Raw genomic sequence first — 23,367 nt, forward strand, 5'->3', positions numbered from 1 at the left:
CCCCCACACACACACACACACACACACTTACTTCACTCACTTCTTTCCCATGTCTTTCTTTTACAGCATCTTGAACTCAAGTTGCTTTTTACCATATTCTGCATCCCTTTATTTCTTTTTATGAAATGGCTGCTACTTACACACTTTTAGTGCCCTTCTTCAATCAGTCTCAGGGAGACTACACCACAAGAGAAAGCTTTAATCTTCAGGTCTAGTATGATACAGAGAAAGAGAAAGAAGAAAGATAAGAACAGGAAAACAGATTTCAGACCACAGAATGCATTTCTTTCTTATATTTACCTTTGTTTTTTTTTTTTCCTTTATATTTATAATTGTTATAATATCCAACAAATGTACTCCACTAATATAAATGCCATCATTAAAGCAAGACCCTTGCAGGACTTACAGGGTTTTTGTCTATATAAGACTATTTTGCTTCACATAACCAAATAACTGGCTTTTACCTATACCATGCAGAGATGTACTAATCTCACTACATCTGGATGTCAAAGAACACAATTCTAAAGAAAAGGCTAGCAGCATTTTTAAGCATACCAGGTATAGGAAAGAAGAGAGAGTATATTAATAAAACAGATCTCCTACACTATCATTTTTCCCAGATTTTTAAACTTTCATTCTACTGGCTGAAAATTCATTCCAGTACAGAGTACCAATGTTATATGTTTTCATGTCAGACATTGCACATAACAGATCAACCACAAATGTAAATTAATATTTTCTGTATAAAACAACAAAAACTCCATCATACATAATGACTGCATCTCTCCTTTTTCATTAAAGGAGAAACAATCACAAAGACTGAAAACAAAATATATGCTTTTCAGCATATCTTGACCTCTTCTGCATTACTAATGTCTCTGTATCAAAGTATGTGGTTATTATTGATATTTTCTAATTTGTTAAACCCCAAAATGCATAAAACGGGGCTGTCATGGAAAGCAGGAGTTTTTTTTTTACAGTCAATGCCTTCACCTTCCTGATGTTATTTTAGAGGGCCAGATGTGAGAAAGATTTACTGTAGTTTTATCTCTCTCTACAGATTACAACAGTACTGTGACTGCTTACTTTTGACTTTCAGCATCAATCTGTATTTGAATTACTTACTCCCCTATGCTACTCCCTAAGTTTTTAAGAGCTACGCAAAACCACTGACACAGTCCAGTTATCTGAATTATTGCCAAACTTTTGTAATCATACAATCAAATGATAAGACTATATATTACTGACATTTGTTTTAGTTTTACTGGAAAATACATCAGGAAGTTAAACTCAGAGGAGAAAGGGAAGAAGGAATTAAGGGGAGGTAAAGGGAGAGCGTGTGGTCTGGCATCACATGATGGCATCGTCTATGTAAATGCTTGAAGCCTGAGCTGTAAAGCTGTACGTTTAGATGGCTCCAAAGCTAATCCCATTTATTGTTTAGCTCAGATGACTAACGCTATGAACTGTTAATGAGCTTCATCCTGTAGATCTGAGTTTGATTCCCTCAATTTGCACTTATAAAACTGTATGTGTCATGATCTGCATAAAGTGCAGAATCAAGAGTGAATTCTGAGAAGGAAACAATTACCAACCAGTCAAGAAGACAAAGAGAAGCTAGTGTTGGAGCACAGAGTAAGTGCCTTTCCATTTAAGTCACAGGAAGAAGAAGAATGATGCATATAAATGTGCGTGAGAATGTGGAGGAGACTAGGAAGAGAGAGGTCAGAAGAAGAAGGTTATAGGCATAGAAGATCTGAATCTGCTAGAAGCAGAGTGGGAGAGTCTAAGCTCCAGGGTAGAGAAGGAGGATGAGCTGATTCTGTTCTTGGGTTTGGAGGAGTTAAGTAAGCTGGTGTAAGACTGTACCAGAAAATATAGAACTGTAAATGTGTTTCTAACCAAAACATTAAGGGCATTAGGGATGTTCGGGTGAAGCTGTTAGCCAACAGAAAACATACCACTCTGTTTGTTAGAGATGGGGAGAATATGTATGTGAAGAGAGCAGTGTGGGATTTTGTAGGACTGAATTAAGCTGAGTTAGGGTGAGGAGGACCAAATGGAGTAAGGGGTATGGGTGAAAAAGCAGTAAACAAACTATGGGAACAGGTCAGTACTAGAACACTAAGGGCTCGAGACAATGATTTAAAGAAGAAGCAAAAACATCAAAAAGAGGAGAAGGCCAATATGGGTACACAGGAATGTGAAGACAGGCATTAGGGCAACAGACAGAGTGTACAAAGAGTGACAGAGTGGGACTGGGTTTGGCTGAGGAGGCACAGTGCAAAACGTCTAGCAAAATGTTAGCAATGGAGGTGGTCAAAGCAAAGACACAAGTTGAAAGGAAATTGAAAGGAGGGATCAAAACCAGAATAAAGGCTTCTTCATAAATACAGCAGAAATAAGGAAGGGAGTGTCAGGCCAGGTAAGCCTGAGTGAAGATGGGAGAAAGATGAGAGCAAACTGTGAAAAAGTAGACATATTGAGTAATGTGTTGTTTACATCCTTATGAAGAAAAAACAAGGAAAGTGTGCCAAGAGGCAGACTGGTAAGAGTTATGAAAACCCTAGAGGACAGAAAGGGAGGAGGATGTGTTGCCATGGATGAGAGAGAGCCAATCACAGGCTTCATATTTGGAGTGTTGTCAGATCATCCCCTGATGAAGCTTCTTTCAATACATCACTGACCATGTTGGCATATCCCCTGAGAGAAGTTTCTTTTAATAGATCACTAGCCATGTTTGCAGAACCCCTGATGGAAACTATTTTGATATATCACTGACCATGTTGGCAGATCCCCTAATGAAGCTTTTTCAATATATCACTGACCAAGTTGGCAGATCCCGTGATGAAGTTTCTTCAATATGCCACTGACCATATTGGCAGATCCACTGAGAGAAGTTTCTTTTTAATAGATCACTGACCATGTTTGCACAGCCTCTGATGGAAATTTATTTTTAATATATCTCCGACCACATTGATATTTTTTTCAATATATCACTGACCCTGTTGGCAAATCCCTTAACTGAAGTTTTTTTTTTTTAATATACCATGGGCCACTGAACACACAGAAGTGTCTGATGAATTGAATGCAAATACTCTGCTAACTGCTTTAAAGTAACATGAGAAGAAATGACCACAAGATGATCATCTAGAGATTCAACAACATTAGTCACAAATTGTGGACAAGTGTGACACTGCCAGCCCAGTTATTTGGAATTTTGTAAATAATTCTTTGTCATTTGTGAATATTGATATGATTTATACAGAACTGCATGTTATGTACTGAGCTTCAAGAATGTAGCCACAGCATACCCTGATAGAACATAGAAGATTAACTTACAAAACTCCAAGAAAATAAGTTGAAATTAAGTGCTTTATGATGTGCTATAAAAGTTAGTTTCAATGCAGCAAGAAGGCAGGATGTCTAGAGCTGGAAGCTTTTTGTATTGTCTTGGACAGAATAATTACTAGGTTTCAAATGTAAAATTGTTTTATTGCTTTATGACTTCCTAGCAGCTACACAGTTCTGAGCACATCTGAGAGATATGTATTTCTCATACAGGGGTGTTAAAATTCTGTTCGTTTCTGGTTTAGCTTGGGAACTAAAGTCAGGTGACAAAAAATGATGGCATCCAAGCTAACCCAGCAGAAATATTTGATATTGATTTAAGAACTCTCTCAGAGAGAGATTGGACATTTTGTATTTTGTCTTTGACCTGGAAACATCCACTCATCATTATCACCATCTGCATTTGCATTGTTAATAGTAAATAACTAGGGTACAGTAATTTATTTTAGATATAGTTAGGAATATAGTAAAGATTAGTTTAGATGTGTTTGTATTTATTTGAGACTGTCATGCAATGCTGTTTTAAAATATTTCCTCTGATTCTGAACTTTGAAGTAACTGTGTTTGTTTCCTGAGTGTCGTCTTGTTCTTGTATTTATTATTAAATATATTTAAACCTGTCTTTGCGGCTGATATTTGTGAGACATATTTAAACTCTTAGTGTACTTGCATATGTATTTGGTGACACTGTACAGGCCACTCCTAAATAGCCTTGCAAGTTTTGGTTAAAACTACCATTTGGATAATAGCAACATTACACAGGATTGAACATCCTTTGTAAGGACCTTATGGTAGCTGATAAAGAGGTGATTGGTGGCAGTGCTAACTACCTTGTAGTCTGGGCAGAAGGGACATAGCTAGTAAACCCATGCCAGCCTTTCCCAGGTGTGTGTGTGTGTGTGTGTGTGTGTGTGTGTGTGTGTATAAATCAAATCTCACGTGTGAGTGTGTGTGTGTGTGTGTGTGTGTGTGTGTGTGTGTGTGTGTGTGTGTGTGTGTGTGTGTGTCAGCTACTTGGGCAGGGGCATGAAGCACTGGTTGGATACAGATGGTGCTGGAGGTTTTGCCTTGACCACTTGGCTGAGATCTTAACCCTATAGCTATGCCAGTGGGGAGTCTTATTGGGGATCTGGAGAAAGAGGGAGAGACCAGCCCCAGACTGAATGTGATCTATGTGTGCTCTTAAGGGAAATTGTACTTTACTGTGTGTACTTGTCATCCTCCCATTGTGTACTCCCTCACTGTTGCCAGTGATGAGGATTGAGGCTCCTTGATTACTGGACCAGTGCAGGAGCATCACAACAAGTACAAAATGTTGAGAGAGTAATTTAAGTTCCACAGCACATATTTCCATACTTCTCAACCTCTTAGTGCAAGAAATCTGGACAAAGCCTAAATAATGGGGGTACAAAGGCCCAAAAATAGGGTATAGATTTTAAACATTGCACTTATAAACTTAGAAAGTTGCTAGAATAACAGGATTTGTGTTAGCATACATTTTCTAAAGGCTATGGAGTCTGAAACTCAAATGTAAGTCATTATTTAGTGACTTCAATCCTCAGTGATTTGCCAGAAAATCACACATTGTATGAGGAATAGACCAAAAATATGAGGCAAAAATCTGGGCAGTTGAGAGGTATGCATATTTCTATAATACCAGAATAGGTGGATCGTACTGCTTGTAAGTCTAAAGAATTGTGCATCTAGATGTTCACTGGAAAAGAGGGAAGAAAAGAGGCAATAGTGGGGATTTATCACTCTTACCTTAACCTTTTCTGTTTTTGTTTACATTTTAAGTGTCTGTCTGACATTAAAGAAGAACTCCACCCAAATGTCAAGTTTTCTTTTCTCTATAATCCAACACTACACATGTTGCATACAGAAAAAGCATAATTTAATAAATATTCCATTTGTTTTATGTCTGAAATTTTTTCTGTTTGTTTTTCTTTCCTGTCTTGTCCTCTGTTACATCACAAAGGTCATTGGATCCGGTCATTATTCCAACTACAGGGGCATTAAGAAAACAACGGCTCTTAAACAATGGCATTTAAATGTGTCTTATCAGTCACAGATAGCCAGCATCACACATCAGATAAAGGGTAGTCTAGAGTCTGAACAAAAGCAAGGCTTTCAAGCTTAGTTTTCAGATGCAAAAAAAAAAATGAACTGACGTTTATTTATATATTTAAAATTAGTATTTCACACCTCTAAGTAGCCTACACAAACATTTTGCATTCCAGAGCATTTTCTGGAAAATCAACTTAAAAAGCATAAGATAATGAAATGTAAATATGTTGTGAACAATACAAGCTATTAAAATTGCACAAATAGCAATGTTATCAGTAACTATTCTTTACAGAGATAATAGTGCATTCAAAGAATTTCCATAAATACTGTAACATATTATAATGCACAGAAATCCCAACTTATATTTTTCTATACTTTCACAAACAAATGTTGGTATCTTGAAAACTATACAGTCTAGACATGTATTGTTAGAACATTTAATTTAACTAGACATAAGCTGTCATGTGACAACAGGAAATTGTATAAGTGCATGTTTACTGACATTTATTGAAATATGAAAACATGCTTAATTGTACAATTAGCAATACAAGTAATACTGGATAACTATCAAGATGTGCAAATTACAGTGCAAATATTAGACAGTTTTCTTCAACTAATGTCATTCAACAGTTTGTAAGTCACTTGGTTTTTGAAGCATTAAGTATATATGGAAATATTGCTTATTTTTATCATTCCTAAGGAACAACTAGCAATATTTCCAGTATAGTGGGATATAACAAGGTTTTTAGCTCCTGTTATCTTCCATAGTCATTAGCATCCCTTGCATACATTCATCCCTGCAGCAGGGCAGTATTGTAGTACTGTAACAGAATGTGTTTCCATATCGCTACTCCAGACATTTTTGATGCACAACTGTCCTGTTATTTCTCTTACTGGTGCACTTTGAGGTGCTTCAGGTCCACCAGGGTGAGATTAACATCTTCTTAAGCCAAACAGCATTAGCTTTTACCCCTGACCACAAAAATATCAGGAGATGTGGCAGCACTTTAAACTGTAACTGAACAATACTAAAATCACCATGAATCAAAGTTAAAGGACACTAACGAACCACAGGCACAAGGACAGCAAAAACCACAAAGTAACTTGAAAGTTGTAATTTCACCCAGCGCTATAAACACTCAGTAAATCAAATTGCTCAGGTGTCCAAAGAAAAAATGCTGTGCAGAAATAAAGAAAAATAATCACAAACTTCTTTAACGTTTATTTGACCTTCGGAAATGGAAGGTCAAATAAACGTTAAAGAAGTTTGTGATTATTTTTCTTTATTTCTGCACAGCATTTTTTCTTTGGACACCTGAACAATTTGATTTACTGAGTGTTTATAGCGCTGGGTGAAATTACAACTTTCAAGTTACTTTGTGGTTTTTACTGTCCTTGTGCCTGTGGTTCATTAGTGTCCTTTAACTTTGATTCTTGGTTATCTTTGGACACTTCCTTACTATTTGGTTATTTAAAATCACCATGAACAACCTCCTTTTGTTATTCAGTGTTGAAAGTTAAATACTTGTAATAAATTTGTGTTCAGTTATAGAATATCATTTAGATGTTTTAATTTCTAACTTGGTAAGTCCGCTAGTAAAAAGTGCCTCCTTTCATTTGTGAGATGTGCTGTCTGTTAAAGAGCCTTGTTCTGAGTAACTCAGTAGGCAAGTGGAGATTGAGGAACTTAAACTCAATACTACAGGATGAAGGTTATTAGCAGCTCATTGCCTTAGTCCTTTCTGCTAAAGGTCTATAGAACAAATAAATCAGTGGCATATACTTATGCTTGGTGTACTATGTGCCATTAGAATACCATCTAAGTTGCCCTAACTATCTGTCATATCTTTCAGCTTCTTTGCTTAAAAATTCTAGGCAAAGCTAAAATAATGGGGCAGGGGGGCAAAAGTAGTGACAATTGTTAAATATTACTATCTCACCTATAAAGTTAATAGAGTAACAGGTTCTGGGTCAACATATATTTTCTACACAATAAGATGTAACCGTCCTTCAGATTAGACATTAAACTGACCGAGGTCCCATCTATCTGAGTTGGTGGCAGCTCAAATGAATGTAAGAGGTTCCACAGCACTTACAATAAAATAGAAGGGATATTTCAGTGGTGCCATGGCCAAATTATCCCTAGTTAGTATAAATACTCTCTTGGTTCGTCCTACTAAATGAAGATACTGGCCTAGTTGGAGTAACCTAGTCAACTAAGAGTAAATAAAATAAATAAATATAATAAATAGAACTCTGTCTGGCATTATTGACTCAGTGTAATTTCAGAAATTTACCATAAAATCAAAAAGTTTTGAAAGACAGACAGAAATCTTCTTTTTCATTTGGCTGCTCCTGTTAGGGGTCACCACAGCGGATTATCTCTTTCCATTTCTTCCTGTCCTCTGCATCTTGCCCTGTCACACCAACCACCTGCATGTCCTCTCTCACCACATCCATAAACCTTATCTTAGGCCTTCCTCTTTTCCTGTTACCTGGCAGCTTCATCCTTAGCATCTTTTTCCCAATATACTCTGCATCCCTCCTCAGCACATGTCCAAACCAACATAATCTTGCCTCTCTGGCTTTGTCTCCAAACCTTCCAACCTGGGCTGACCCTCTAATATACTTATTCCTAATCCTGTCCATCCATGTCACACCCAGTGCAAATCTTAACATCTTCAACTCTGCCACGTCAAGCTTGGACTCCTGCCTTTTTGTCAATGCCACTGTCTCCAACCCATATAACATAGCTGGTCTCACTACCCTCTTGCAGACCTTCCCTTTCAGTCTTACTGGTACTTGTCTGTCACAAATCACACCGTTGACAAATTAGGGACATTATCCAGAATCAGGGAGAGTTGAGAGGCATACTATATATTCCACCTATCTTTTTTCTCCTTATCAACATTTTCTTCAACTTATCAGTGATACGTTACACACCCCCACCCTTTCCCCTCTTGTATTCAGTGCCAGATTTCCCACACTAGTATAATATCAGTGATACAAAACACACCCTCATCCTTTCCCCTCTTGTGCTCAGTGCCAGATTTATCAGACTAGTATAATATCCGTTATACAAAAAACACCCCATCCTTTCCCCTCTTGTGCTCAGTGCCAGATTTATCACACTAGTATAATATCTGTGATACAAAACACACCCCGTCCTTTCCCCTCTTGTGCTCAGTGCCAGATATAGCATACTAGTATATCTGTGATACATAACACACCCCTATCCTTTCCCATTTTGTGCTCAGTGGCACATTTCCCACACTAGTATAATATCAGTGATATATAACACACCCCCATCCTTTCCCCTATTGTGCTCTGTGGCACTTTTACCACACTAATATAATATCAGTGATACATAACACCCCCCCATCCTTTCTCCTGTTGTGATCTGTGGCACATTTCCCACACTAGTACAATATCAGTGATACATAACACACCCCTATCCTTTCCCGTTTTGTGCTCAGTGGCACATTTCCCACACTAGTATAATATCAGTGATATATAACACACCCCCATCCTTTCCCCTATTGTGCTCTGTGGCACTTTTACCACACAAATATAATATCAGTGATACATAACACACCCCCATCCTTTCCCCTCTTGTGATCTGTGGCACATTTCCCACACTAGTACAATATCAGTGATACATAACACACCCCCATCCTTTCCCCTTGTGATCTGTGGCACATTTCCCACACTAGTACAATATCAGTGATACATAACACACCCCCATTCTTTGCCCTCTTGTTCGCAGTGCCAGATTTCTCACACTAGTATAACATCCGTGATACAAAACACCCCCCCATGCTTTCACGTCTTGTGCTAAGTGCCAGATTTCCCAGACTAGTATAATAAGAATACAGAAAGAACATGCAGTAAAATTCAGAAATGTATCTTTTTAGTGGAAGCATTTAAAATTGTAGAACCAAATACTGACATATTCAAATATCTATGTTGAGTGAGCAGTAAGATATCATACGAATTTGTAATTCACATAAGCATTAATCAACATGGGAAACTTGAGCGATACAGACAAAAATTTGTGAAAGTTACAGGGAAGCAGGGTCCCTCCTAATGTGAAATAGCTGAACGTTTTGAGTAAACTACATGCTGCCTTCCTCATGTGAGACATTCCAAACAGCTAGAATTCATATATAAACACTATTAACAGTCCAATGTTATTTTATAAGCAGGAGATATACCCCTGCTTCATCAATGAGAGATAAATACAATACTGACTGCACAGTATAACTTTGTGCTACTGAATGAAAGCCTTTACAATAAGTGTTTTCTAAATGTCACTTAAGAAAAAGTTCAAAACAGAAGTAAAGGATATAGTGAAACATTTTTAGATTACAATCAGTGGTTAATGATAAACAGAGAAATGTTCACATATCCAATGTGAGTAACAGAAAAAAATATTATATTAATGCTCTTAGCTTGTGCAATAAGGTGAATGATTAAACTGCCCTTGCAGCAACACATCAGTACAATATATTAATTACTGCAAAGCAAGGCAATGCTCCGGTGTTAATATATTAATTACTGCAAAGCAAGGCAATGTTCAGGTGTTAATACTGATGTATTTGCTAAAGAAGAATGCTTGACAGTAACATCCGTCGGCAGGGGAGTTGTTGTATTTGAACATAATTCTTTGAAGTCTAGACTAATAGTTAGAGATTATGAAACAAAACGCTTCTGCCTTGAAATTCTGGATACTTTTAGTGGTCAAGGATTGAATTTGATGGCTTGTTATAGGAGCCATAATATTAATACACAGCAAGCCCTAAAGTTTATTGACAATGTACTAAATAATATACATGCAAAACGTACAATAATACTTGGTAATTTAAATTTTTCCTACGGGAGCTGGAATACTGTTTTTGTAAATCACCTATTGTATGTGATCTGTTGGATCTCCTGCTGGTAAAGAATTTCATACAACTTATTAATTTTCATTCTCATTACAATAATATATTGTCAGCTGACTTCCTGAAACCGCTATGGAATTCAGGTCATAACACCTTGTATTTCATTGTTTATACAGATGGCATACTATCTAGGACAACTATAAGTAAATATGATCTTAACAAAATAAATTGTTAAGTATAACATTAATATAGTAAGTCCTAGTGATTACGATACCAGATGGGAAAGGTTTTAAACTTTATGTGCAGATACACTGGATAAGTATAAATGTTCTACTAGAACTGAACTCCATGGTAAAACATCTACTTAGATAAACTCTAAAAACAAAACTGAAAAAGTATAAAACTTATAAACAAATATAATATGCATTCAACAAGATTAATGCATACTAAAGCAAGTAGGAACCTTAAAGTTAAGATAACAAATGCTAATTGTGTGCTTATGAAGAAAAACTATCAATGAATTTGAATTCCAAAAAGGTTTTTTTTCATATGTTAACCATAGTAAGGGTAATACCACATGTGCAGGGCCGTTGCTCTTAGACAATAAAATTATTACCAGTAACCTGGAAACAGCTAATGCATCAGGCCATTGTATTTCAAAGAAAACTGGTTGCACTAATTCAAATCATGTACAGTCCACTTTACCACATAATTATTTAAAAAAAAGTCAAAACAATAGCAGTATGGGCTGTGAATTAATGCCTAGTAATTTTATATAGAAGTTTATTGATCAACCTATAACACTATTAATTATTATTTAACTTGCTATTGAATAAGAACATCATACCAAACAGTTGGAAATTTGCTAATATAACATCAGTTTACAAAGAAGGTAACAATGATCTTGTCAACACCTACAGACCAATAGCTTTAACCACAACATATGGAAAACACATTGAGAGATGTTTATTGTGTCTCTTACATAAACAGGGTTGTTTAGGTTTTAATACTGACATGCATCAACATTTTACGAATTTGTCAGTATGGCTATTAACAAAGGTATTAAAACTGGTGTTAGTAGTATTGATTTGTGTAAAGCTTTTTATTGTGTCCCGTGTAACAAAACAGTTACCTCCACGAATAAATTAAAGATCATCCCTTTTATTGTACACTGGATTAACTGGTTTATGGAAGGAAACAGAGGGTTAAAATACTAAGAAAATATTTCAACTGGTTTAATATTATTAAGGCTGTACCACAGGGGTCTGTACTTGAACCTCTTCCTTTTAATTATGTGCTTTCTTTTCTTCCAATACTTAAGCATTATTAGGTTTATTAAACATGCTGACAATATTAAGGTAGGGTTACGTTTAACATCATGTACTGATTATTCACTATTTAATGGTTATATGAATCAGCTAGCATGCTGGTTGAATAATATAGAAATGAAAATTAAAAATAGTAAAAGTTGAGTAGTATTCTATGGTCTAGCTAATATAGAATGCCCACTGTTTTGAGGGAGTACCAGATTAAAAGTTGTTTATAAATATAAAAACCTAGGTACCCTTATGCCAAACACTTTACTATTTACCAGCTATGTATGTAATGTAAAAAATAAAACCGTGTGAGTGCAGGCATTGTTAATTAGGAATATATTAACTAGATTATGTGTATTAAAGCAATTATTTATTTGTTATATAAGGCCAAATTTTGAATACATTTCTATTTTTCTGCATATTCTAGGAGTAATTTGATGTTAATAGAAAGTGTACAGAGAAAATTAAAAAAGGGATACCTGAGTTTGCCATTGTCATATTACAAATGATTGACATGGTTACAACTGTACTCTGTATGTTACAAATAGTACAGAGGTAGATTCTGCTTACCTTATAAAGCTCAGTATGATGTTGAATTATAAACAATATTAAATATAAAAACATTTATTATGTGATTGTGGAGCTTTTCTCCCCAGGCTTCTACTGAAAATGGGCACTTTTTGGCCCAGTTGGACTTTTCCGGTAAACAAATGTCAAATAAATAAATAAATTATAGATAAAATCTGAGGAATAATGATATTGGTACAAAACTGAACTCGAGAACGTCAGAAAGAAGCAAATTTATTATGCAGTCCTTGGTTAGATCTTGTAATAATCAGCCTTTTGGTATTAAGAAAAGTACATCTTTGCAAATATTTAAAACAACTCTGGATAATCAGATGGGTAATAGAGTATATTCCTTAAATGTGCAGTCTGTGCTTTCATGAGGCTCTCTGGCTATTGTACAATTGTATCAAATGATGAAACTATGAAAACTTCTATATGGTTGTGAGTTTATCTAATTAAATTAAGCATATTAAGGCTAGCCCAATGGCATACTAGGATAAAGCCATAAGAATGATCAAGAAAACCCAAGTTCGGCTAGCAGCTCAGGTGCTTCATGAGACTTGCATAAAGGATAGGCATGCCCATCCAGGGAGAGGGCAAAGTGACGGTCACAAGCTACAGCAAATTCAGAGGAAGGATGTATGCCCACAGCCCTGGGAACATGTATATAACACTCCGAGCCACGAGTCAGCAGTATTCTTCATCAGTCAGCATCTTCATCAAGTGTGCACCTGCACACAGGAAGGCATAGAGGCTCCCACAGTGATGCAGGTCATGTGCATCTCCTGCCCAAGGGTGGCTTAGGCCAACAACAATGGCCTCATTGCCAAGATGTTGGTAAGGACACAAGTGCACCTCATGGTTGTCCAAATGATGCCCGCCCCCCAAATTGCCTAGAAAAATGGGCCTTTGTTCCTTTGGGGAGGCTTGTTGGTTGGCAGGTATGGGAATACAAAACATACAAAAAAAGTAACATATTAAGATGATGTCAAGCTTTCCATTACATGGCATCCATTTGCTGGATACTGTCACTTCTGTCTGTTGCTGTCACTATATCTGCTCAAAAACTTTACAGGGAATTTTAACAAAAATACATGGAAACAGCTTTACAGGAACTGTACGTTCTTTGTTTAGAGATGTTTCTAATATTCATACCTACATTAACTTGTGGTGAGCTGATAGACATTGTGCAGCACATGTGGACAGACTGAGAAAAGGCAGATTTTCAGAGGTTTTCTTATACAGTTACCTGAAGTCCTGCAGCATACCAGAATATTTTATATTTCTAGGTGCTGACTGAGGTTTCTTTTTTGGGGATAAACTCTTGGCTATGCTTGTATGGGCCCCAAGGCTATTAGCCTAATAACCTCCTATGATCCTATGATGATCCTAATGATAGCAAGGTGTTATGAAAGAACATAATTCTTTCTCAAAGGACTGAAAGCAAGCAATAATAATTTTCATTTAGAAAGATGAAACAAGGAGTGACCCAGGGAAATATAACCTGTTTTCTACATTCAGCAAAACAATGGGCACAGTGCTGAAGTCAAAGGTCATGAAGTTCCTCAAACTGTTTAATGAAGTCCAGGGTATATTCATAATAGCAATATCCTATAGGATTAACCTGACTGAGTTCTGTAACTGGGTTACCAAGGCAGTGGTTAGAGGTAACTCTGTGCACATGCACTGCACAATGCCTATCATCCACCTTGTAAAAAACACAAGTGTTGTACTGCATGGATCAGTCCTATGAATGACCCTGATTAATGCGTTTTTCTCTGACATCACACATGTAATGAAACTTAATCTATCTACTTACAGATAATACCAAGGCTGGGGACAACAAACCTGAAGAGGGGGCTGAAGAGGCTGCAGGCATGATCTGATTGCTTCCGTTATGTATCTCCAAGTTTCAATTAATTGAATCTTTAGCTGAATGAAGCAAACTGGTCAAAGCTTCATCTCACTCAAGCCACCTACAACATATTTTTTTCTGGGGGTAATCCTCCTGCAACCCCCCCCCCCATATGGGAGATTTTATCTCTTACTGCTTCTTACTTAAAATCACTAACTCCACAGTGACATATCAATGAAGAAAGGGGGAAAAAAACACACACTGAATAATTTCCAGTGCACACAAAGAAGCCACACAAGCAGGCATTTCCACTGGGAGCATCAGCTGATGAGTTCAGCTTCACCAAACTGAAATGACTGAGTTGAAACCTCATCCATTTTTAAACTTGGGGAAGAAAAGGCTAATGAATCTAATGGCAGTTCTGCTTCAGTCCTAAGTGCATACTGATGCTCCTGGAGAATGACTGCAGAGGGTGCAATTTATGCTTAGTGACTGGCCTTAAAAGCAGAGCAGTAGTGACATTCTGGGGTAAGAACGGACAACTGGGCTCAGCACAAGAGGAACTAGTAAGGGCAAGCCAGAGGTTAGGATGCACATCCAGGATTAGGAAGATAATGATGCTCTTCTACCGGGGTCCTTAAAGACCACAGCTGGGATACTGCATACAGCTCTGAAGGTCTCAGTGGAGAAGACAGTGTAGAGAATGAAGTATACAAAGGAAGGCTTAGGGAACTGGGCTTCTTGTTTGTTAGAATAGAGCTGAGGTCTGCATGGCATAATATGGTCATATGAAGTATTAAAGGGGTTGGGTGGTAGCATTAGTCTGCAGAGGAATGAAAGGGCATGTAGAAAGGGGAGCAATTGCCAGATTAAAAGACCCAGTTCAACCTAGATAATACAATTTTTTTTTACACAGAAAGAGTGGAAGACAGGTGGAAGGAGTTACAAGACTGGTTATTAAAGGCTAAGACAAACAGGACATTTGAAAATAGACTGGTAAACTTGAAGAAAAAGGAAAGAAAGGAAAGAGCAGCTGCCCAGAACTAGCTTAGGTTGCAATATTACTTAATATTATTATAGAACATTTATTGTCCAGATTAAAGTACTGTTTCTGGGAATATCTATGCACTTTTGCAACCTGTTTCTTTTTTTCCAGAGGATGCTACATTAACTCAACTATCCAAGCTGACCTTTGCAGATCTGGGTAGAGAGGAACTACGATTACAGATCCCTCAAGCAGTGTGGACTGGAGGTAGGTTACAAGAGCATTATATCAGCAATCTCTTTTGTTGAATATTTCTATGGTGGCACAAAATATTTCTAATTTAATTATTAAAATAATATTTCAACAAAAAGGAGAGAAAACCGCAATATATTATAATCATTCCCTTCATACTTCCCAGCCTCATAGAATAAGAAATCTGGACAAAGCCATGAAAAAATTTGCACAAATAGGAACAATTTTTAAATATTGTTCTTACAAACTTAGAAAGTTGCTAGAATAACAGGTTTTGCATTAGCATAAATTTTCTGAAGGGTATGAAGTCTAAAACTCAAATGTCTGTCATTATTTTCTAACTTCAGTCTTTAATGAATTGCCACTAGTTTGCCAGAAAGCCACAATTGTATGAAAAACAAACCAAATATACAAGGCAAAAATCTGAAGATTTTGCTAAATCTGTACAGTTGAGGTATGATTCCCTTACAGCAACTTCAGCTTAACACTCACCAGCATGAAATAACCCACAGTGCATCTCCTTCTGACAGAAACTCAAATCAGAAGAGTAGTGGTCCTTCACCATAATTTACAGCAATTGTTATTGGGAAACACTAGGAATTTCATAATTCTTTTCTACCTCCAGTTACTCGTATTCCCCTTATCTTTCTATTCCTTTATCACTTTTGGTGTCACTTTAGCCTGGATCCCACAAACCCTTGCACGCATTAGTTATCATCTTAGCTTAGACTCACTTGAAATGATGTCCTCTTTGAAGAGATATGGTAGCACCTGGTGTATGGTCCAAGGCCTGCTAAGGATTAGACTTCATCCTGCTTACAAAGTTATTCTTTCTCTAGATTTCAACACTGTCCACAGGCAAGCAAAAAGTAGAGTGTGCAAGTTTCACTTTGCAGAGATGCTCCTAGCGTTCTACCACCAGCTCTTCTCCATAGACAGAACACATCACATACTAAATGTTAACAAAAGGGAGGCACTACACTGCACTATGTTAACTAACAAATGGGAGGCAGTACACTGCACTAGCATCTCCTTTGCCAAAAGGAATGCCTTTCCCAAAAGGTCCCAAAACGAAGTCTATCAGTACAACAGCTGGCAAAACACAGTATGACTCAGCCTGGATCTTCAGTGCTGATTTGCCAAGAAAATATCTTGACTGATATTCCAACCATGGTATTGCTGACCACAGCTTGCAACTTTCAGCATCACATCACAAAATGTTATTTCGTTTTCCTCTCTCTACAATAATTTGCTCCAAGTCAGAGGTGCTGCAGGAAAAGGCCTTATAAAACAAGACTGGACTCTTGCATCAACTATACAGTGATAGTCAGGTTTACTGGGGTACAGTAACATGGCCTTTAGTCCCACACACTCTCATCCCATAACAAATGGCTCCCAATGACAATCTTACTGTATAAACAACATGAATCCGTGAATTACATTTGAATAATTCTTTTTTCTTCATTGTACAGGTGAAGAGTTAATATTTCGTACGAGAGAAGGACATGTGATCAAGCAAAACATGCAAAGCAGAGATGAGATTATCTTGGTGGAGAATGGCACATTTGTAAGGAAAACCCCTTGGTATACTACACACTTCAGTCAGATTTTTTTTTAAATCTTATTGTTATTAGTAGCAAACTAAAATATAATTACACAAAAAGAAAGCAGCATATGCATGTGTCTGTATATATGATGTGCAAAATGTAAATTATCGACTAGTAAGTTAGGAATATTCTAAATGTTATAATATTTAATAAAAAAATACTTGGGTACATCATTTAATAACACATTACTTAAACCATAAAAATACTGTATTTCAAATATATGACTAACATTTACTGTTCTTTCCAGCACATGCTAAAAGCAACCAAATTCCAGGTTTCACCTGATCTCCACTATGCACTCCTCGCTTTTAATGTGAAACAGGTAATCATCAATTAACTAATTTCAGATTTTTGAAGTAAAGCTATAAAAAACTCCAAGGCACATTAGTTTGGGTCAATAAGAGTCCTTTTGTGGATAAACTTTTGTATCAGTTTACATTTTCAAGTGTTATAGCAATTAATACTGGTCTGAAGATGTAGACAGTGTGCAAAGCATTCTTTTCCTTGCAGATACACTTAGTTATTTTTCATCATAGTAACTATCACAACTTTTTCCTGACCTTTTTCACACTCAGAGCTCAGACTACCGAAAAAAGGTATACCAAAGCATCATTCTGTGTGTGTGTGTGTGTGTGTGTGTGTGTGTGTGTGTGTGTGTGTGTGTGTGTGTGTGTGTGTGTGTGTGTGTGTGTGTGTGTGTGTGTGTGCATGTGTATACATGTAGTTAATGGATGTGAAATCAACTAAAATGCATTTTTATAGTCTCCACTTCTGGCATCAGGGCCCTGTTCTCTCCCAGTAAACCCCTACAAGTACTACTCTTGTGTCAGAGGTTAGTAATCTAGCATGACCCTTAATCAGCTGGTTCTTGGAGACCACTGTGACACTGCATCTCACACCAAGATGGGGGCCAAAGGCCATATTCTTTCATAATCTTTCTCTTCCCTCAGAAATTATTCTGCTCTACAGGATATATTGATGAACTACATTTGTCCTGCCTGTATTATTCCCTAGGTCTTTACTAGCTGGCCAGTAATGTAAGGCAAAACCCCACTCCAGCCCCCCTCCCAAAAGACAGACAGACATCTGTCACATGATCTTCCTCCTACTGACACCCCAGCATCCAGGCTATTAAATGACCCCAAGCTGTTAACAACAGGGGCATATACCTTGTAGATGCACCAACAGATTACATAAGTGTATCAGGGTGGGCTGGTAGAATTGCCTGTGGTCACTCTGTGGGGAGGGAGGAGTCCTAATTAAAATTTATTGGGATGAGTGTTTGGGAGGATGGCTAAAAAATGGGCAAGGAATTTGTTGCTCATTGTCCTTGCTTTGGGAACAGAGAACTCAAGTTTTCCTTTTCTAATACTATATGGGGCTTGAAATACAATATGTTCCTCTTTACTTCTGTGTAAACTGCTACACTCTACCTTCCTGCACAGCCTATAATAATTTATGTTGTGCTATACATTTCAGATGAAGAAAAGATCAATATATGTCTGTTTCATTTACTTGTTACCTGTTTAAATGAAATGATTCTTTTCATATCTCACCTGGCCACATGAGCATGGATAAATGTAGTATATGTGGAAATTCAGATCAACCCATCCTCCAGCATATTTTTATAGATGCAAGGAAATTGAAAAGTCAAGGAAAAACATATGTACACATGAAAAGTTTGTACAGACAATAACTACAAATCAGGAATGAGACCTGGGCCCTGCAGTTATGATTTCAAAACTTTAACTACCCAGCCACAGTGCTGTTTTGTTTTGTATTACTATGCTGCTGCTAAGAAAATCCTAGTTTGTTGTTGTTTGTCTTTTCGGCTTTTTCCGGTTAGGGGTCACCACAATGAAACTCCGGTCCGCTAATGATTGGCAGTAGATTTTTTATGGTGCCGAGTTGCCAGCCCAACGCCTAACCTTCAACGAAGGCATGCCCATTCACGCATGTCTTTCGGAGGCCACTCGACCGCGGGGAGGAAAACAAATGCTCAATCTGATGATGTTAATCCTCATTCATTCCTTACGCATGGGTATCGGTTCCGACCTCGGAACCGAGCCGGCCATTTTCCAAGCTCATGTCAGCCACAAACTCTCAAGCTAAACTCTTACCCATAATTCTCCTCTCCCTGTTACCTCAGATTTCATTTGCCGCATTGCAGTTAGGTCGTGTTAGGCTATTTCTCTTGAGCTAAGTACACTCCCTGTGCTCTTATTTTGTTTATTTCTTTCTCTTACCGTCAAGGTATTTCTTTCCCTTTACTATCATTGGTAAATCTTTCTGGGCCTTACCTTCAGGAAATTCCTTTTGGGTAACCCTTTTTCCCTTTCTTTACTATGACAGATAAAAAGGCAGTCCAGGTTTTAAAAGATGTGTGGAATGTGGCCATAAATTGCCTGTCTCTGATGCACATTCTTTATGTGCTTATTGTTTGAGTGTGCTTCATTTAATAGTTGACCCGCCTTGCGGGATTTGTAAGAATTCCACTAACAGGACTGTCATTAAAAGAAAGAATAAGTTGATTTTAAAGGGGCTACTTAAATCTTCCTTTTCAGAGGCTATTTCTGGGATGGAGGTCTCATCCTCTCCAAGCTCCCACAAGAAAAGGAGTGATGATTATAAAAAATCTAAGTCTCTTCCATCCTCTCCGGCTGGAGGCCCTATAGAACAGAGACCAAAAAAACCTAAGCTTTCCACTACGGATTTGGCCTCTTCAGCACCGACGATTTCGGAGCCTAGTTATTTGGTTCTGAGTCCATCGGTGCCATCTACTTTTTCAGCACCAACTAGTGTGCCTCATACAGCATAGGAACCGAGGGGCTCCTCAGTTCAGACTCCTTTATCAGCACCAACAGTATAGTCCATGTAGTTTTTGTCGGCACCGATAGGTGTGTCGACGCCAGTCTTCCTCTCGGTTCAGACCATCAATTCGGCGCCGACTACTCGCTCAGCACTGACCATTCCCTATCTGTTGCAGACTCTCTCGACACCGCCAATTACCACTTCAGTACCGACCTCGTCAGTGCAGACATTACCTTTGGCACCGATGGTTCCCTCGGGGCACACTACTGTTGTTCAGGCCATGCCAACTCCTTTTTTTGCGGTACAAACTCCCACCGTTGTGGGCACCAAACTTGTTCCAACTTTGGATATACCTGATTCTCCTTCAGCTATGTCTGTGAGATCCACTAGAAGCCTCTCTGAACACGATGTGTTGCATCTTGTGGATCAATTGCTTCTGGCTAGAGGTATTCTTCCTCCCAGGACCTGTACTTCCTTGGGAGGTGACCATTCTTCATCAGAGCCCTTGTCACCATCTTGGAAGCCCCTTACTATAGCACAGTCTTCACCTGCAGTTCCCCTTTTGGATCTCACTAAGGAGCCTCAGTTGCCTTTGTGGCAGGATTCTCTTGCCACTACCCAGGATGCTAACTGTGGTGCCCCTTCTTTGGCTTTCTGCAACTGTCCAGGGACTCCGAGTCGGGAGAAGACTAATGCTTCAGCTGATGTTTCTAATACTATCAGTGCCTTCGCTTTTTACACAACTGCTTTCCTCTGGAAGTGGTTGGTGGTCGTTTCTCTTTGCGCCCTTCTGCCTGGCTAACCGTCATCACCGATTCTTGGGTACAGAAAATAATAACCAGAGGTTACCATATCCCATTCGATCTTTATCCCACCACCTTAAGGAAATTGCCTGATGTGCCACCTAGTCAAAGGGTACAGGCAGCATTAGAAATTGCAAAGCTGCTAAGCAAAAGAGTCATCCAAACAGTCCCACCAGACCAGATAGGATCTGGATTCTACTCAAGACTATTTTTGGTGCCAAAAAGACCGGAGACTGGAGACCAATTTTGGATCTCAGTATGTTAAACAAATTTGTAAAGGTACAGAAATTCTGGATGGTCACTATACAGTCTGTCCTCCCACTTTTGGAAAAAGACGATTGGATGTGTTCTATAGATCTTCAAGACACGTACTACCACATAAAAGTGGACAAACAGTCAAGGAGATTCCTTCGCTTCCATGCGGGAACCAGTCATTACCAGTTCTGAGTACTGCCCTTTGGACTCTCTACAGCTCCCAGAGTGTTCACAAAGTGCATGGCAGTTGTCACAGCATTCCTACGACTACAGGGTTTCCAGGTTTTTCCATACTTAGATGACTGGCTCATCACTGCCTCCACCAGTCAACTATTAGAAAAAGCCCTGGCTTTCTCTCTTCACACTGCAGAAAGGCTAGGCATAACCATAAATTGGTAAAAATCCAATCTCACCCCATCTCAATCCACAGAGTTCATAGGGGTCCTCCTGAACTGCAGAGCATCCATTCCGGAGCACAGAATTCAAAGATTGAGACAACAATTGATTCCATTCTCAAAGGAGAAATCCTCAGCTCACTCAGTTCTACAGCTGTTGAGTTCCATGGCAGCCTCCAATACAATTGTTCCACTGGCCAGGTTTCACATGAGGCTTGTACAGTGGCTATTACTCACTCAGTGGTACCCTTTTCAGCTCCCTCCTTTAGCCGAGATTCGGATAACTCACAGGTGCAAGCAAGACTTAAATTAGTGGTTGTCTCGGAATCTGCTTTACTGGTCCCGTACCTTCTCCCCCCCAACAGCCCACAACCACAGTGACCATGGATGCCCCCCTGATGGGGTGGGGGGCCTATTTCAGGGAAAGATTGTCCAAGGTGCATATAAATGTTCTGGAGTTGAGAGCTGTGCTTCTGGCGTTGCAAGCATTTCATCCCCTGTTGCCATCTGGGACCACTGCAATTTAATCAGACAACATGGCGGTGGTCTGGTACATCAACAAGTAAGGCAGAATGAAGTCTTATCCCCTTTGCCAGGAGGCCATGAGATTATGGCTAGAGGCGATGGCTACCAACCACTTTTTTCTAGCAGTGCACATTCTCGGGAGTTCCAACGTGATAGCAGACAGACTCAGCATGTGCATTCTTCAACCTCATGAGTGGTCCCTGAATCCCTTGATAGCAGCAGAGATTTTCAATCGCTGGGGTCTTCCTTGCTGCAACCTCTTTGCTTCCCCAACCAACTAAAAATGCAGCAATTTTTTCGCCCTGATTCCCCCTCAGGGACAGTCACCCAGGGACGCTCTAGTCCATGATTGGCCCTCGGGTCTACTTTATGCTTTTCCTCCTCTTCCCCTCATTCCCCAGGTCCTGAAGAAAGCCTGCCGGTTGAAGAGCAAATTAATCCTCATTTTTGCCTCATCAGATGTGGTTCCCCTTCCTGTGGCGTCACCTGCTAGATCAATCGTGGACTCTCGATCCAACCCCAGACTTGATCTCCCATCCACAGAACCTGATTCACCCCAACCTAAACAACCTAAAGCTCACAGCTTGGCTCCTCCACTTCCAGTGATTGCCAGACAGAATGATCTATCCTTACCTGTACGTGACATTCTCATTGCGTCTCATAAGCCGTCTACCAGAAATACATATCTCAGCAAGTGGAAGAGGTTTACTATCTGGCTAAAAGAAAAACAGATAGATCCTTTCTCAGCACCAATGCCTCTAGTGCTAGAATATCTGTCTGATTTATTCCAGTCTGGTCTTTCTGCTTCCATGATCAGAGTTCACTTGGCCGCCATTTCTAATTTCCACAATGGGGTTCAGGATTCTTCTCTCATGTCTCACAAATTATGCAGGACTTTCATAAAAGGTGTTTTTCATCTAAAACCTTCCTTTAGAGAACCCACTCAACCATGGGATTTGGCTTTAGTCTTACAAGGTTTGACAACATCACCCTTCGAACCAGCTTCTTCTGGCAACTTCAAATACTTGTCCTGGAAGACTTTATTCTTAGTTGCCATTACTTCTGCCAGACGTATCTCCAAACTTCAAGCCTTGTGCATCAAGAAGCCATATCTGACCTTTCATATGGACAGAGTGTCATTGAGAACTAATCCTACCTTTTTGCCCGAAGTAATTTCTGACATGTCCATTAACCAAACCATTAAATTGCCAGTTTTCTTTCCCGATCATTCAAACACAGGAGAGTATTGCCTACATACCCTAGACATTCACAGACAACTTTGTTTTTACTTGGACAGAACTAAAGTTTCTCGCAAGTCAGATCAGCTTTTTTTGGCCTTTTCTAGGCCTAGATTAGGATGTGCTGTTTCCAAGGTCATGTTGGCTAAGTGGTTGAAAGACTGTGTGACCTTTATTTACAGCAAGCATAATGTTCAGTTAACTACCACTGTCAAGGCTCATTCTACTCGGTCAGTATCAACCTCAGCTGCTTTCCATGCTAGAGCATCTTTACATGACATTTGTGCAGCTGCTACATGGGCTAGACCACATATCTTCATCAAGCATTACAAATTAGATCTGGCTTCCAGGGGAAGGGCATCATTTGGCTCTGTGGTGCTCAGGAACATCCTTCCATGAGGGCCTCCCAAGAAATAAGGTAGCTGGGGACTCTGTCCCATGTGTAAGGAATAAACGA

The 23,367-nt window shown here is 38.8% G+C and overlaps 1 protein-coding gene across 2 annotated transcripts in view; it reads left to right on the forward strand.

Annotated features, from left to right (window-relative positions):
• The window catches only part of LOC122811703 (inactive dipeptidyl peptidase 10-like), a 656,601-nt gene that overhangs the window by 211,396 nt on the left and 421,838 nt on the right, over nt 1-23,367 (forward strand). For both annotated transcript variants that reach the window (XM_044083720.1, XM_044083719.1), the window contains exons 3-5: nt 15,196-15,291; nt 16,749-16,843; nt 17,131-17,205. In XM_044083720.1, coding sequence (XP_043939655.1) covers nt 15,196-15,291; nt 16,749-16,843; nt 17,131-17,205 — 266 coding nt within the window. The remainder of the gene's footprint in view (nt 1-15,195; nt 15,292-16,748; nt 16,844-17,130; nt 17,206-23,367) is intronic.

The sequence above is a fragment of the Protopterus annectens genome, chromosome 9.part0, assembly GCF_019279795.1.
Source record: "Protopterus annectens isolate FY-2018-M chromosome 9.part0, PAN1.0, whole genome shotgun sequence".
Classification (NCBI taxonomy): Eukaryota; Metazoa; Chordata; order Ceratodontiformes; family Protopteridae; genus Protopterus; species Protopterus annectens.